At 42.2% G+C, this 18,296-nt stretch overlaps 2 protein-coding genes across 2 annotated transcripts in view; one reads left to right on the top strand and one right to left on the bottom strand.

Moving 5' to 3' along the window:
* pcdh9 (protocadherin 9) overlaps positions 1–18,296 on the top strand; it is a 202,372-nt gene that overhangs the window by 157,869 nt on the left and 26,207 nt on the right. The gene's annotated exons all lie outside the window — the stretch shown is intronic.
* On the bottom strand, positions 4,746–7,652 carry LOC146678844 (uncharacterized). The gene is made up of 3 exons (XM_085412091.1): positions 6,750–7,652; positions 4,996–6,578; positions 4,746–4,759 (listed from the first exon to the last, which is right to left on the bottom strand). The coding sequence occupies exons 1-3, from the start codon at positions 7,478–7,480 to the stop codon at positions 4,746–4,748; spliced, it is 2,328 nt and encodes a 775-aa protein (XP_085268217.1). The 5' UTR covers positions 7,481–7,652.

Here is an 18,296-nt window from a genome sequence, read left to right as displayed (position 1 = left end):
CAGCCATTTGTTTGTGTAGAAAATAGAAAATATAGAAAAAGTGAATGTTTTCAAGAAGCTTGAGAGTTTTTTGACTTACCCTGATATCATACTCACAGTTAAGCAAAATCAGAATATAACTATTTTATCACATTTCTGTAGCCACTGATCTCTTTTTAGGATTCCTGAGACATGAGCTTATCACAATATATCAAAATGCTTTGGGCAAAAGTTGGCATGCCAGATTGCTACAAGAATACCTAGTGATATAAAAAAAAAGAATTTAGTAATATTCACAATATTCACAGAGAGGCAGAGTTTTAAATGTCTGTGAGGGGCTGGGAAAAACACAAACTCGCACACATATTAAAAACTTATACATTTTTAATATGATCATAATTGTTCTTGCATTTGTAAATTCTTAATAATCAGGATTGTTGACGTATCTCTTCGTGAAGTGTTTGAATGCTCAATATTACTTCTTCCTTTTTAGTGCCATTAGAATCAAATGTTGCAGTAAAATAGATGAATTCATTTACCCCTAAAAGGAAATTTTGAATCACAAACTTGTGAAAATATTTCTCTGTAGGAAATGTACTGTAATATGCTGTTACACTGCAGTGATGAAGCAAAATTTTAAAAGGTGTATAATGGCCAAGACAAGTATATAGAAGTTGACAGACATGGCCGTTTGATGAAAATGTTGAAAGGTTTGAATCTGATAAAACATTTTAGAAATTTGACTGTATGCACAGATGTGCATCTGCCTATTTATTGAATATGATGGTCTTATGAACATATAGGAAGCATGGCTTTTACTCAATGTAATTCATTTTTGCTGTGTTGTATTGACCAGGCAGCATTATAATTTTATTAATATTTAAGTAAACCCTGAGCTAGGAGCAAAGTTAATGTTACATGTTAATGTTAGTAGCATGGACACTGGGTGTTCATATAAGAAGACCTTATGTGATGTTCTATATAAGCAGATTGTAAAAATGTGCTAAAAACACATTTTTCAGACAGTTACAAAAATAAATATCAAACTTGAATTATCAGTTGAGAGTTCCTGGAAAATTAAGAGCACCCAAAAGTTTAAGACGAAAAAATTGATATTGCAGACAGATGTGGACTGTCACAGCTAATGTTTTCACACTTGCAGATGCCGATGTATAATTTGTGCTTGTTTACATACATAATCAGTCGACATATAAGGTTCATTGAAGAACTTAGGTACAGCCTTTCATTCAGTAGCTTGTAGAATTACCTTTAAACCAATAGGGTATTATCAGTCTCTCGCTGATGTCTCTCATCTCTCACATCAGATTTTGGCCCATTCTTTTTTAAAATGCTGCTTCAGTTCATTGAGGTTTGTCGTCATTCCTTTATGCACAGTTCAGCACAGGTCCTCCCACAGCGTTTTATTCAGGTTGAGGTCTGGACTGAGCCATTGAAACTTCTTGATTGTTTTCATTTTTCTGTTGCATGACTAATTTTTGAACAAACTTTACTTGTCAGACAGATAAAGTCACATCTGACTTTAGAATACTTTTGTATACAGAGGAGTCCATGGTCAACTCAATGACTGCACGATACCCAAGTCCCGTGGATTCAAAACAAGAACAAATTACCACCCCTCAACTAGCGTATTTGACAGTTGGTATGAGGTGAGCTTATTTGCTGTGGTTGGTTTTTGCCAGACATGACTGTACATTTCCTCTTGTGTGCTCAAAAGACAGTGGCACTCATTTCATGCGTATAGAAACATCCAACAATTTTGATCCTACAAAATTCCATATGTTAGTAAATAAGAGCAGTCAATCAAGCATCTGCATACTATTGCTGTGCTGCCAGATAGTATACAGATAGTATGCATGCTTACCTGAATGTGAGGTGGAGAAAGCACCAACAATGTAAGAGAGAAGCCGGCACCACTGAGGCAGAAAAGTAGGAGAAAGACTGACTTGAGAACATAAGATAATTATGTCTGAGGTCCAGAGAGAAAGCCAGAAAAGGGGCAACTTTCCGAAGTATTTCTACAGGAGCGGCAACCATTAAAAAATAACTAAAATGTGATGTTTGGGCTGAAATAATGGGGACGCTGAATAATGTTTCCCCTGAGAAACTTACTGTGGTTCAAGTGACTTAAAGTTAAGTTATGAGAAAAGACTAACAGACTGCTGGAAAAAGAAGAAAGCAGGTGGAGGACAAAAACGGAAGGAGCACAAGATCTGTCGGACCATGATGAGAAAATCACTGCAATGAATAAGTCTGAGATGCAGACTTTTTGCATTTTCTTTGAGTATTGCATGGTTTGACTTTGATGAATTTGCTGGAATGTCCACTCCTGGTAAGCCTTTGGCTTCAGACCATTAAATTGCCCAAAAAATTGCTATAAAAGCAAGTTGCTTCTGCTTTTATAAAGGTATTCGGACATGTTAATGATCAATTAATCAAATGGATTTGATTACCAGCACCTGGCTGCTACTTACTCTCCTAATTCTATGGAAGCAATATACGTGTGCTTAGTTTTTCACAGGACTGCAGAGTCTGTGCTAATCTGCAGGACTGAGTCTGCAGTCCTGTGAAAACTCTTTCACATGACCATATGTTGGATTTTTCTATTTGTCTTTCACCCATGTCATTGATGTTTGCTGTCACATTTAATAGTCCAGATCCCACAGTGCTTTGATATATATATAAATATATATCAAAGATATATCTCACCTAATATATATTAGGTGAGATATATATTAGAATATAAATCTTAAATATTGTGGGTTTTTTTGCTAGAGTGTAATGGAGTAATGTAAACCTACAGACCCTAAGAGTTAAAGAGACGGAAGGGGGGACAGACCAAAAGTGTGCAATAGAAAGAGTATTTATAGGAATGCAATTTAAATAGGTTATCATAGCATTAATGTTCCACTTTGACTGGTCTCCTTTAACGCGTCACTATGAGAATTCTCCCAAAGAAAAGCGGTATCTTCAGAAAAAAGCTGCACCTTAACCCTGGTGAACTGATCTGGGGGTAGTGAGTGCTGTGATAGGGACTAATCCCCTGCTGTGCGCTTTGAGCGGGACTCAGGGTAATACACCAGAGGACACCAAGGAGAAGTGAGGAACAAGTGCTAAGAAAGAGACTTCTGACAAACTGAAAAATGTGTTGAAGTGGTGCTGTCACCGTGATGAATCCTTTCAGACATCTTTTCAAAATGGGATGGAATCTTAAACCGTATGCATTGCATGATTCTACAGGAAGACTGTGTTTCTGTGTGTGTGTGTGTGTGTGCGTGCGTGCGTGCGTGCGTGCGTGGGTGGGGATACAGTGAATTTCTCAGTGAAGCATATGGCACAAGCATATTTAGCTTTTGGAAAACTCCACTAGGAGTCTTGCTGATGCCTCCTGGTTAATTGCAGAAATTTACCAATTTAGATTTCAGATTGTGACACTGAGAACTCTGGCAGATGTTTGGAACGTTACATTTAAAAAAATAAAAAATTCCCAGGTGCACATTAGACGGTGCAGTATTAACACGTGAAGCAAACACAGGTTCAATTGACAACTATCTTTTATATACCTACTTGTTTAATTAGTATGATAGTAGAACCTTGAAAGTTGTTTTCTTTTTATTCTTATCTAATGACTGAATGGCCCACATGATCCTTCATTTGCATTCAAAATGTTATTTTATGATCCTTTTTTTGTAAAGTAATTTGCGTGTGGTTTCATTAAGATATTAATTTCTTATAATGATAATCTGTTTTTTTGTACTATGAGTACAAAACTTCCACACATCTACTACTTCACCAAATATGAAACACATTATGAAGCATAATTGAACAATACAGTTATAATATATGATCCAATAAGCATTTGATGCTTGTAAATGTCAGTTTAAAATAGGTTAGTGTTACTGGGCTAGAACCACTTTGACATTTTCTATGTAAATACAACATGTAAATACAATAAATTGCCAGGCATCGCTTGTGATGAGTCAGATCTAAAATAAGTCCTAAAGTATTGCAAATGCAAGAAAACATAAGAGGTGCTGAATTATTTGTTTGCTCCCCCATGTGTCAAGCACAATATCTCTGTCACGGTCTGGCTGGCAGACCGTGGGGATGTGGGGAAAGGAGGACCCAAAACGCAGACTCTGCGATGCAAACAGTGCTCTTTATTCACAGTGAAAAACTGTAAACACAATAACTCCCCGTTGCTCCCTTGAACCCCGTGTGCGTGCTTCCCTCCGACGTCTGTGCTCGTGCTCGTGCTCCCCGCTGTTGTGTTTCCGCACACCCCGTGCGTGCTGCCTTTCTGGACCACTCTTCCTCCTGCAGGGAAACCATAGAGGCAGCCATCAACACTAACCCTCGGCGGGCATATACGAACAACACAGACATATGCTGACACACTAACTTGGTACGATAACTCAATGATCCCGCGCCGGTGGGAGCTCCAACACTCTCCTAAGTAGCTCCCCCGACGAGCCCTGATCACCAACAGGTGTGGCAGGAACTTCAGGTGTGGCCAGTCCTTCGCAGGGCCACACCCATCAGGCTCCATCCTCCAGCCACACCCGCAGACATACACACGTATACACCCACACCCTGTCTATACATACGAGTGGGACACAGACTAACACAGCATTGTGGAGAAAACACACATCACCAAATAATAATAATACTAACAACAATAACAACAGTCAAAACTGGTCACGGACCCCCGAGTCCTCCAGAGCCGGGTCCGTGACAGTACCCCCCCTCTAAGGGTCGGCTCCTGACGACCCAAAAACACAAACCAAAAACAGTACAACCAACCCAGGGCGGGCGGCGGGAGGTCCAGGACGGAGGGCAGAACCAAAACAAGCAAAAACCCCCAAAGAAAACAACCCCCCCATGGTCACAGTCCCAGAGTCCGACCGCGCATCCCGCAGCGGAGCAACAAAAAGAAAAAATGCCACAAAACAGTCTCAGGCGGCCCATCAACATAACAAAAGAGTTCAGGGGGCCTACCTCGAGTCCAATGGTGGCGACATTGCAGCTCCGGCGGGCAGCCACGGGTCCGGCAACAGCAGAAAAACGGTTCTGGGGGCCTGCCACTGCTCCAGTGGCGGCGGCACTGCTGCCCCTCCGGTGGCGAGCCCCGGGCCCAGTAGCGGCGGCGCTGCTCCCCAGGCGGCCTGCCCCGGGTCCGACGGCGGCGGCGCTGCTCCCCAGGCGGCCCGCCCGGGATCCAGAGGCGGTAGCGGCGCTGCTGCTCCTCCGGCGGCCCGCCCCGGGTCCGAAGGCGGCGGCGCTGCTCCCCAGGCGGCCTGCCCGGGATCCAGTGACGGTAGCAGCGCTGCGGCTCCTCCGGCGGCCTGCCCCGGGTCCGACGGCGGCGGCGCTGCTCCCCAGGCGGCCTGCCTCGGGTCCGGTGGCGGCGCTGCTCCTCCGGTGAGCAACAGCGAGGTGTGGCACACGGTTCATGACGCGCTGGTTCGTTGACCTCCGGCTCCGGCTGAGCGGGTCCCTCCTCGGCTGCTGGCAGCGAGAGCTCCACCTCGGCGGCTGGCAGCGAGAGCTCCCTCGGCTCGCCGAGCTCCTCCTCGGCTGGCAGCGCCGGTTGTTCCTTCCGCTCGCCGAGCTCCTCTGCTGGTGGTTCGCTGAGCTGCTCGCTGAGCTGCTCCTGCTCGATGAGCTGCTCCTGCTCGCTGAGCTCCGGCTCGGGCAGAGCGAGCTCCTCCCGCTCGCTGAGCTCCGGCTCCCGCTCGCTGAGCTCCGGCTCGGGCAGATCGAGCTCCTCCCGCTCGCTGGGCTCCTGCTCCGCCACGCTGAGCCGCTCCTCCGGCTCGCCGGGCTCCTGCTCCGGCTCGCAGGGCTCCTGCTCCGCCACGCTGAGCCGCTCCTCCGGCTCACCGGGCTCCTGCTCCGGCTCGCAGGGCTCCACAGCTGGCGGTGCGGGCTCCTCCCGCTCTCCGAGCACCCTGAGCACCTCCGGCTGCGCTACAGCTACTGACGGTCGATCTGGAGGTGAAGATGGTGATGCGGTGTCTGCAGGTGGGGAAGGTGAAGGTAGAGTAGGTGATGCAGATGGCGAAGCCGAGAATGCTGCGGTCGCTGCAGTCTGATGGGACTCTGGTGGAGAAGTAGCTGCAGAGGGAGGAGGTGATGATGGTGCGGCCGCTGCTCCCGGTGGACTGGCCAACGATGCAGGGACAGACGGGTGAAATGATGGCAGAGGTGGTCCAGCAGGCATATCGACCTCCAACTGAGGATGAAGGTGAGAGGCTGACCGGACTGAAGACTCAGTCACCAGCTGGGCAGCAGACTCCGTTACTAGCTGGGCAGCGGACTGAGTTGAGGGTGATATGGCTATTATGAAGGGTGGAGAGGATGAGAATGTTACAGCTGGCTCAACAAATTCCAGGGGTCCAGAGGCAACTGAGGCCTCCAGTTCGGCCTCTGGGGAAGCCCTGGGGAGAACCTCTGTCTCCATATGGCCAGACTGAGCCAAAAAGTCATCTGGGTCTGTATGCTGTGAACTCCCTAGCTCCCAGCTCACAGTCTCAGAGTGAACATCTTCTGAGTTTTTGGAGGTAAAGCAAACAGTTTCGGACCCCACCGACTCTGAGCTAACTACCTCAGGGCTGTCTATGCAAAATTCTGCCCCAGCATTAGCACTCAGGCCACATTCGTCCGTCGGTGGTCCAAAAATCCCCACTGGGAGTTCAGTTACACCTCTTACAGTTTCTCCATTGTTAATTGCCGTAGTGGCTATAGTCTCTATGTCCATGTTCACAGGAAGGGAATTTACGACACCGGCAGAGTCCATTTTACTCACTGTGGCGTCCAGAGCCGCTGGTCCTGAGCCTTCGACCAGCACAGGAGTGAGTGTAGAGGTGGCTGAACGCTGCTTGCGAGGACGCCTTCTCCTCCGTGAAGGCGGGGCCGGGTGTACAGAAACAGTCCTCTGCTGTTCATCTGTGTTTTGATTTTCAATGACAGGAGTAATAGAAACAAATGAGTCGGGTTTACTCACTGCGGTAATGAGTGCTGTCGGTCCGTCGCCAGCTGACCGGACTGAAACCGCAGGAGTGGGTTGAGGTGTAATGGGGTGATGATGGCGAGTGCGACATCCCTTCTGTAATGGAGGATCAAACAATTGTGCCACAAGCATCGACGGGAAAGTCCTCCGCCGATGCGCAAAAAACCAAGCGGCTAGAGTTTCTAGGTGAGCAGCCGAACCTTCCTTGCTCGGACTGCCCAAGCCGAATAAATCAAAACTAGAGCTCTCTCGTAAAATAGTGACCAATAGCCTAAGGTTGTTAATGTCCAAAAAGTTCATGGTGAAGGTAGTGAATGAGAGATAATTGTCAAAGAACACTACCTGTATATGTCTCTTGTGTGGGTCTACAGCCTGGATTACGCTCCGGCAGTAATCCCATAGCTGCGTGAGCGATCTCTCCTCCGTGGCAACTCCTGAGTTTGCTGGGTCCATGGTGGTTGGCGGGATCATTCTGTCACGGTCTGGCTGGCAGACCGTGGGGATGTGGGGAAAGGAGGACCCAAAACGCAGACTCTGCGATGCAAACAGTGCTCTTTATTCACAGTGAAAAACTGTAAACACAATAACTCCGCGTTGCTCCCTTGAACCCCGTGTGCGTGCTTCCCTCCGACGTCTGTGCTCGTGCTCGTGCTCCCCGCTGTTGTGTTTCCGCACACCCCGTGCGTGCTGCCTTTCTGGACCACTCTTCCTCCTGCAGAGAAACCATAGAGGCAGCCATCAACACTAACCCTCGGCGGGCATATACGAACAACACAGACATATGCTGACACACTAACTTGGTACGATAACTCAATGATCCCGCGCCGGTGGGAGCTCCAACACTCTCCTAAGTAGCTCCCCCGACGAGCCCTGATCACCAACAGGTGTGGCAGGAACTTCAGGTGTGGCCAGTCCTTCGCAGGGCCACACCCATCAGGCTCCATCCTCCAGCCACACCCGCAGACATACACACGTATACACCCACACCCTGTCTATACATACGAGTGGGACACAGACTAACACAGCATTGTGGAGAAAACACACATCACCAAATAATAATAATACTAACAACAATAACAACAGTCAAAACTGGTCACGGACCCCCGAGTCCTCCAGAGCCGGGTCCGTGACAATCTCAGGGACTGTTGATCTGATTTTGACACAGCGTGGTAGCATGATGCATCTCACTGCTGCACTCAAGTATTTAAAATGACACTGAATAGCTGAAGGCAGATCAACAATTAAGGGTCAACAAAGGTGACATATTTGTTAGTGACAGGCTGACAGGGGCTTCACGGCAATAGAGGACAACATGTTTACTCTTGGTATTCGGTAGATACTGCTGCATTTTATTCTGTTTTCAGACAGAATAGTGGTTTAGATATATATTTTTTGTTTTACAAGAAACGTTCAAGTACTTCTTACTCCTATATTCGTGTGAATGATGATGTTTGAGTCATACAAACTGGTAAAAGCATGAAACTAATGTACTAGTAAGGAGTATTGCTCTAATTTGGAATGTTTACAAATGCATTCATAGTTTTTAGCACTTTTAGGACAATATTTTCATGATTTTAAAGTAAAGGTAAAGCTTGCCGTATGAGGAATGGGATTAACATTTTTTTTCTTCAGTTTGTGTTGGGTTCTTTTTCATTGATATTTAACGAAATAATGAATTAATAGTTGAGGAAATAGCTGATGAAGTTGTGTGTGTGTGTGACAGAGAAGGAGACAGAAAGATGAGTACTTAACACAGACTCAGATAGGCACAACTAATAAGAGGTGAGAAAAAAAATAGACAGAGGGATGACAGGTAAAGTCAAGGTGAGCTGACAGAGTGAGAAGTAATCACTGTAGGAGTAGAATGCATACTGATACTGCAAGCGATAAGTGGGAAAAGGTCATAGACAAAATAAAGCAGATTTGAGAAGAGAAATTTTTGCAAACACTCAGAGCTTCTCTGCGTCGACAATAGCACAGCGAAAGAATAAAGGCAGAGTTTCCCACAGGCTGACACTGCGATGGTGGTTGATAGTATAAGGGAATGTATAGTAATTCTGATATATCACAGCCTGGAATGGATCATTGATTCAGTTATTTACCTACACTACTGACAAATCCTGTGGTCAATAGCGAGCTCTGCCACATAATAATGTCACAGTTAAACACGGAGGTTTTCTGTGGTTGGCTTCACTTTGTGTATGTGATGACAATATGATGACTTGTACTGTGCAAAATTTCTGTCCATGGTCCTTGATTGCAGAATATATCATATAAAAATGAAAACGAGGCCACTTTATTATAAAGTACATTTAGAGTTTAAATGTGGGGAAAAAAACAAACAAACAAACAAACCACATTTTACATTTTTTGTAAAACTGTAAAAGAAAACTCAGATCAGCTGTATTTTAAGATGCTTAATGCACATTCATGTTTTTGAAGTGTACAGAGAACTGGTAGTGGTGTTTTGTCATTGGTAAATAAAAACAACCTTTAGGATAAAGATTTTCTCTTTGTGGTTCAACCTTTCATCATAGTGATTTTGCACATTAGAGGTGTCTAAAGGGATCCTATAGTTCCCAAGCTGACCATTTAAATGTAATTCATTGTAATTTAATTCTAGGAGACCGAAAATTGATTGACGGTATTCTGACTCAGCTAATGTCATTGCCTTTATGTGTATACTCCAAGCTGAAGGGGAGGTGCAACACCCTCCCTATACGTTCTCTTCTGTTCACTCCACACATCAACTGCTTCCTTTCATTTATCCCTGCTGCTTCCGTCCATCCTCACTTCCTTACCTACCTCAGCTCATCATTACTTAGACCACATTTCCATCATCAGCATTAATAGTTGATTTTGTATAAGAAGCTAGAGGGTAGCTTTGCATTGTTTTCACTTCCCCTCTCTCAGTTCACACTGTTGCGCTAAAGGCAAAGGGTCAAAACAAAGGTGAGGAATATTCTGAAGTACAAGACCCAACTTGACTGAAGAAAGAAGAAATGGAAAATAAACAAATGCAATGTCATATCTGCATGCATTACCCTTATGAAACAAAACAAGAGGCAAGGCTGCGATACAGGCACACTTATTTGGTGACACACATACAGAACAAGGCAATCAGTTACTGACTAAAAATAAAGTCAGGAGCCAGTAAGTAATTGTAGGTTAGGATCCTCTGAAAAAAAAAGCCACATTTTTGATTTTCTCATCTGTTCCAGTTTGCATCCATGGCTTTACACTTAAGCTGACAGTGAATACATACAGTAGAAATGCATAGGTACAGGAAGAGGTCTGTCAGTTCCAGCACAATGCTTTTTCAATAATGTGCTTTGAATTAATTATTTAAATTAGTTTGTAGGATTTAGAGGTTTTATTAGAAATATATATATATAAGTTAAATAAAAGGTAGTATATGTGTGTTTGTTAGAGCGGAGTATGTTATGATACTGCCCCTCCCACTGGGTCCTGCCTCAACCTCTAACATCATGAGCTAATCACTAGAAATGTCACCCAGAGCTTGGCAAGTCATTTGTTGCTTACTGGTGTGGAATTTGCCACTAGGTGAGAGTGATTCCATTTAATCTATCCTCCATTACAAGCTGCAATTTTGCATGGTAGACAGCATTACTCAGATAAAGTGTTTAGTGGAGTTTACACTATGATTTACAGAGGGCAATCCTTAAGGGACTAAACTCAAACTTTTTAACTTTAAAATGGTCAGCATCTCACTTGGAAATTCTTTTTAAAAAACTAATGAGTTTTGGATACATTTTCACATTTTCAAATGATCTGTAATTTGCATTTTGGTCACCTCTAAGCTGGAAGATTTTGTTTTCAGCTAAGTAGGTTCTGCATTCTGCTATACACACTTCTCTTACGTTTAATGTGCTCCATGTCTAAGTTACAGCAAATATGGACAAACTTTACTGTATACACTACAGTACCTATGTTTTGTTAAAGCAGCTACCCTGTGTTATCCTTTACTTCTACTCAACTTTTACACCTTTAGCTTCTCCTCCCTAGAATCCCTGTCTGTATTATTTTTATGTCATAGATTTATCAGTCAGTCAGTACTACACAGTAGTTTTGCTGGAGTTGAAGTGCTGACCAGGCGATTTAAACCACAAGTGTTCCTTGCCAACTTGTAGCCATAACATTTATTGTATAAGACATTCCCTTAAAAAAAAAGAGGTTTACAGCATGTGTGCCAAACTGTGATGGTTCAGTGTAAGGCAGTATAGACAGTTGGCAGAAAAAACTCACACCCATCTCTCTTCCCTCTACCTGGCACTTCAGCACTCTCCTTATGAGAGATGAGAGAGTTCATTGTTTGTCTACGGCTTTGTAATTCACACATGAAAGAACTCAGCTGAGCATGTATGTCACTACAGCTGTCCAGTGCTGTCTCAATCACTGAAGAAATTCCTATAATGTATGTCTTGATGTCTTAGCCTTTCCACTGACAAAACTACATCATAGACTACACCATGTTGGACTGAAAACTCGGTCCCTTAAATTGAACCTGAAAATCTGACCTACATCAATCATGCAGATCGCTTTTTTTAATTATTAGGGTTTTTTTATTACTGTGGTGTAGGCTGAGTAATTGAGCTTCTGTGTGTGTGTGTTCAGTTCAAGCTTAGCCTGCCAGCTGATGTTATCTTGGCTCTTTTGTGACTACACGCGAGAATTCGCTTGAATAAGTAACATGGCAGGGATTTCACTCAAGGGAGGAATCGCCAGCAGCGTTTGGAGAGTTATTTGCATTGTGTGTTATAAACTTATGAAATGTTTTAATTTAATTGATAAATACTGGCGTGTTGCAGTGAAATTACATTGCTACCTGCATTTTATGCGACCTTAACGATTATGTCTAGAAGCCGTGTTTCTCATCAGTGCTTATCGAGCTGTGGCCTTTATACAGCTCTTCATTTTTTGTTCTTTCCTAATCACACACCTTAAAAACTGTACTATGATAACTACACAGTGTGCAGATGGTCTGCAGATTAATCCCAGGTCTTCACATCACCGGATTCCTGTGTTTAAAATACACCAAATGTATTAAATTCAGTACTACATACTAGATAACACGTAGCACTTATACTAACTCGGAGACCTTTGTAATCAATAACACTGTGGGAGTGACAGCTGTTTAGATGACTAGCATGGGCTGCCGTCGATGTAGAAGGAAATGAGAAATGTCAAGACTCAGCCCACCTCTTTCAGCACGAGCTGTCACACATCCCACTTGCTCACTCCCTCAGTTTTACTACGCAAAAGTCAGACAGTGTAGGAGTTAAGAGATTTAAGGGGCCCTCAAAGCACACTGTTGATGCTCTGTATCCAAACACTCAGAGTCTTTAAAAGAATGCAGAAGGACTCCATACGATGACTCCATAATTTTCTTTGTATTGATCACGTGCCACGAGATGAGAGGTTTGAGACTTTGACGAGTAACTATCATTAGTGAATTACACATTATAAAGCATGTCAAAGAATACGTATTGACTCCTCAAAGTCAACCACCCATTTTTAAAATGTTTTAATTGATTTATTTTAAGCATGTTGCCCTTACAGCAGCTTACATCGAGTTCCAACTGTAAATCAGAATATGTTAACTTTAGAAGTTAATGTTTGAAGTTCTAATCCATATTCTCAACCACATTAAAAATCTGACCGGAGTTTCCTTTAATATGGCAGCAGCCAATAGGCAGAGAAGTTTTCACACACTACTTGGGTCCCTGGTGTGTTAATTAATATTTATATTTGTCCACTGCCTCAAACTCTGCCTTCAGGCATTTATTAAATTATCATGAGTTTGGGCAGAGGCATTACTGTGTGTGTTAGTGAGAGCACAGCAGTGCGGTGTAAGTACGTGCACCATCTGTGACAGGACCGCTCCCTGATCCACCAATCAAAAGATTCCACACAAATTAAAAACAGGACTATTATTAACACCACGTACAAACAATATCAACAGCAGCAGTAAATTGGGGGTGTGGCATTAAATTCTTGTTTGTTTACCCATTTATTTACATAAGTCAGTGATGCAGAGAGTTGCCTTTGGCAGCTTGAACCTAAACACCCATAGCTTTACAATCTCCACAATTAGAGCCAGTCCTGTGAGGTATCTGACAGCGTGACCAGGAGGTGCACACTACCTAGTGCTGAACACAGTACTACTAAATGCAAGCAGCCATGATAATTAGTGTTTCTAGCCAGGAGCTCCTCACTGGCGTCTCACCACCGCACTGACCCAGGGAGATTGGAAAGAGGCCCAGTGGCTCCCAAGAGACTGAGCCTGTCAGGGGCGTCACTTCTCCCACGACATAAGAGTGAGCGGAGGTGTTTTAAATGCCAAACAGGACACACTTGCCAGGCCTATCGGCTCTGCCTGAATACAAGGCCTGTCTGTCTATCTAGTGTCCCTACTCTGTAGACCCTGAAGCAGAGCCAAGTCTCACTGTCTGGGGACAGTTAACCTGCTGTGAGGAAGGGAACAAATCCAAAAAAACAAAAAACAGATGAAATGACAGTGTTGCTGGTTGGTATGCTGCTGAGTCTTCACACGCTCAAATGGAGTGCTGAATCACTCCAAAATATGTTTGTCTGCGGTTATTTTTCTTTCTTTTTTGGACATGTATGTCTGTCTATTTTTAAGTATTATTAAAGGATTTTGAGTGCAAGGCTTTTGTCAGATCGTTTTGCTGGATATTTATCTTTGCTTTGTATGTGAAGTAATCGAAAAAGAAAAAATACCAGTGAACAGGAATGAAGCCTGATCACCATGGTGGTTATACTGAGCCACGTATGGACATACGATCATGTTTCTTTGCACTTTTTTCTCACTCTGGCACAAAGCCTAATAATAATGAAATGCAAATTCCACTGATGAGAGGGTTTGTGCTTCAGGTTAGGTGAAATAACGGCGCAGGCATGCATGCTAAAGAAATATTTTAACCAATATATCAATACTGGTATACTCACCTATTTGTCCAAACAAACATCTTTTCATGTCAATTCATTGTTTTGTTGTTTTCACTTTAAGAGCAGTGAAGAGTTGTTTCCATTTTTAAGGTTTTTTTTTTTTAAATTAAAAATCAAAATAAAAGACAGAACAAGAAGGGCTTTGAACACGATAGAAATAGAAACAAATATGTGACAGACACTGTATGTGAAATTTATGGGATGAAAACACAATCTCCTTAAGAAGATCTCCTTAAAACCTCAAGTATAATTTATTTTTCCCGCCTGAGATGTCAGATTATTATAGACTTACTGTGGCTATATAATGCTTTTAAGATATCACACATCAAAATGTATTTATTCCCTCGAGCCTACATTACCCAGTGAAGAACAAATGTGTACATTTCCGCTATAAAGATACACACAGTTGTAAATTAGTGTCCACAATGCATTCTGTCCAATGCATCTTCCATTTATTGTAACACGTAAAGCCCGTCTGTGTTGAAACGTTCTACACAGAACTTACTGCTCCAAGACCAGTTCATGATGTGAAAAATTATATTAATTTACAAATCTAGTAACAATGTAGCAAGGACACCAAAATGACTACATCTTGATTTGTCATAATTCAAACAACAAAATCACTTTGAAACTCTGTTGGATTTACATGTCTGTCTAGATTTGTCTATGAACACAAACAGTGATGGTGCCTGCGACAGTTAATGACAGTCCACCTTTGCGCAGCCTGCTACTTGGGTCATGTAGGCCATGGTGGGCTTCTGCCTCTATGGATTTGCAGCTTAGGGCAGTTTTTCTGCTGCCATGATCAGGGCCTCTGTGCTCTCCTTATGCTAGCCTTTTATAGCTACTGGTAGAATTTCTTGATGTCAACCACTTCTCAATCTGTCAGTGGGGCATCACATGGAGGGGCACCGTCTTCCGTGATTCTTCCTGCTCCTGTTTCTTATCAGACCATCTGTCTTCAGCTGCCTGAGGCACTCTTGTAGCAGACCACCTTGCTGATTACTTCACGGATGCTCCTCGTTTCATCCTGGATCGTGACTCTGACACATTCCTGCCTCATGGTTGAAACCTCTGTGCATTGTGAGTTTTCCTGTCTTGACATCAGCAGCTTCTTTCTCCTCGTCTTGCTAGCTGGGTATCTGATGACCAGAAGGGCATAAAGTCATGTGAAAAGGAAACGCTTTATAGAATTCTATGTCATCCTATGAAAAAAATAATTACACCCATACTGGGAATTAATCAAACTCAGTGGCAGCTAAGAAATTGCATGATTAGCTGATCAAGTATGAGGACATACTCTATAAAGGCAGATGTTTTGACAGCTTTGACAGTCTAGACCATTCAGATGTATGATAACAAAATGCCACAAAATGCCCCCCTCCCAAACAAAAAGAAAAAAAACTTCACTCTGTTCACAAGACCCATTGCCACTGGAGGCTCTCACTGCATGTATCCTTCATTTTATTGTTTCTATGATAACTGTGGCAGTGGCAGATACATGCTCTTTGGATTGGTTTCTATGATGCTGCAGGTCCCCTATTTTTGCATTTAGCTTCTGTCATGTGATCAGCTGTCAAATCAATATTATCTTCTCAGTCCATGCATGTCTTATTTGCTGTAGTCCAGTTTTATCAGTATGTTCTGGTTCCTCAACAACTAATGTGGCTCTTGTTAACATCTGAGCAAATATGGCTTCTCTTGCTCAGATTAAAACCATTTTCCAGAGGCAGTAATGGCAACACCACAACATCCAGCAATATATGTAAACCCCAAGATACTTACAGATACTTTGGACACAAATATATTGAGATCATAAAAGTCCCAGTTATCATAAAAGTCTCACTTTACAACATAATCTTGCTCAAAAAAATAAGGAAATGTAGAGAGTGTGCAAGAGTAAAGCTCACAAACAACAACCACACACTCACTGTTTGCTCAGTGCAAGTTCCTATGTCACTCACTCACTGGCATACACCCACACACCCCTACAAAGCAAAGGGCTTATTTGGATAGTCCTTAATCACTGCTGAGGGCTACACAAACATCCTGAGCTCAAAGGGCTTCACAGTGCTTCCATTAGAACAACAATTAATGCAAAACAATATTAAAAATTAAATATTAATCACATAATTGAAAATAAAACACAATGTGTATTTGGAGAATTCACTGAAGGCACAGGATATCAAGGCCAACCTGGTCATTATCATCCTTATCAAAAAATGCTCGCACAAGCGTGTCAGCATCAACCATTATTATTATTAATACATGGTAAATAAATGGTAATGCAGTCCCTAAAAATTGCATCACTGGTACATATTGCCCAGTTCTTTTATTTCTTGCACAATGGCGCTAGATCATACACTGCAGGCAAATGAATATGTCTGTTACGGCTAGAACAACAAATTGAGTCGAAACATTTTTAATCAATTGTTGGTAACTGTTTTTCATAGATAAATAAATCTTAATCCATTTCCAATCTCTTGTTTGTTTGCTCTGGGGCTCCTACAGCTGTCAAAAATCCTCATTTGAACTCCCCTAAAAACACTGGAGCATCTACTAACGCAGCAGTTTCAGTTAATGATACGTCTGCAAGCAATGCAAGAAAGAAAAATATGATAGTTTGTCTCTATTTCATGCCTCTAAAATGCTCCTATTGGTTGACAACTGCATTTGAACTTTGTTTTTATTTTGTTCACGCCTATGGTGAGCAAAGTCTGTCTAAGTTTTGCCACAACAAATCCACACTGACAATGCTAATCTTCCCCTATTTTTCAATATAATATAGTGGCACTATGTAAAAACAAATAAAATTCATAAATGAAAGGAAAGCAATGATGAAAGCTATACTTTTTGCAGTCATTTACTAATTAGCTGTCACCCTTTTCAATAGCTATTTGTTTGCGTGGGCCACATAAAGGAAGAGATGTGAGCAGGGAAAGAAAATATATGTAAATAAAGTAAGAGTCTGAACGAAGACTTGAAGTATTTTGTGTTTCCATATATTCATTTTATTTAGAATTATTATAGAATTGTTGATCTGATTAATATTAGGAACGCTTCAGCTATTTTGTAATTCAGCCTCTTGGGACAACAAATTTTCCCTAGAAAATTGGGAATTTTCCACATTATTAGATACATAAACTATTTCATATCACATCACATCAGCCAATATTACAGGGATTCCATTTGAGCCTGCCTATCAGGAATAGTGGGTAACAAATATCCAGGCCAAGATTTCCAGTTTTACCTGTCATTCATTGTTTATAGCTGCTGGTTTCAGATTCCATGTAGTGGAATGTAATCCTTCTCTTTTTTACTCCACGGAGAGTGAACTGTGCAATCAGATCCTACTCCAACTTGATTGTTCAACAGGACTCAGTGTACAAGAAATTTTCCAATACCAAAAATGTTGTGTGTATATATAGATATATGTGTGTGTCTGTGTCTGTGTGGTTTTATAACTAAATGCTTAGGCTAATTTAAAGCAAGCCACATTAACATATGAAAATGAAACACATAACAGGAGTCACAAAGCTAAAAGAGTCACAAGCACTAATGACCATTAGGGGTTGTGATGGCGTCAAACATGATGTGGTTACTAATTTACATATTTTAATTTTGAAACTAATTTGAAAGTAATGTAGTGTCACACAATATGCAAATATCATATAATGAATGGAAGCACATGAAGCACTATCCCTTTTGATGCCTATTATTTGCTGCAGTGGATGATATGCTCAACGCATGCTAAATGATACAACAGTGGAGTTTAGGCCCTTCAAAATTAGCTCGGTAAATTGGAATAAAAAACTCTCTATCCTTCCCTGGTTCTGCTAGCATCAGATGCTGATCTTTATTATAAAAAGCACACTAAATGTATCAGAATTACTGCTGCTCCGTTTACATATCCATGCACATACATGAATGTTCATCACAAATCAAAGTATCTTCCAAATTTGAATTCAACTGTTGAAGCAATTATTTGCTTAAAATAAATAAATAAAAACATAAACAAATTCTCATTCTTCACTGTAGCAAAATGGCTGCTTGGGGAAAAAAAAAATAAAGTTGAAGTGTACAAAAAGGCATGATGTAACATAGCAGCAGATGGGTTTACAGAAGAGACAAAGAGTAAACCTACCCTATCAGGGGGGCCATATGTGCTTTGGATAGCATCCCAACTCTTGGTGCGTAAAAGTGGCAGATGTTTGCTTTAAGATTGCACTTGCACACTTTAAAACAACAGCACCAGAAACGACAAAATGGAAGAAGTAATTCTGTTCGCATGGTGCAA

Source organism: Rhamphochromis longiceps, linkage group LG1, assembly GCF_057381845.1.
Source record: "Rhamphochromis longiceps isolate RC_006_pf linkage group LG1, R_longiceps_female_GT1.1, whole genome shotgun sequence".
Lineage (NCBI taxonomy): Eukaryota > Metazoa > Chordata > Actinopteri > Cichliformes > Cichlidae > Rhamphochromis > Rhamphochromis longiceps.
Note: the sequence above shows the minus strand (reverse complement) of the source record. Positions and strands in the feature narration are given on the sequence as shown.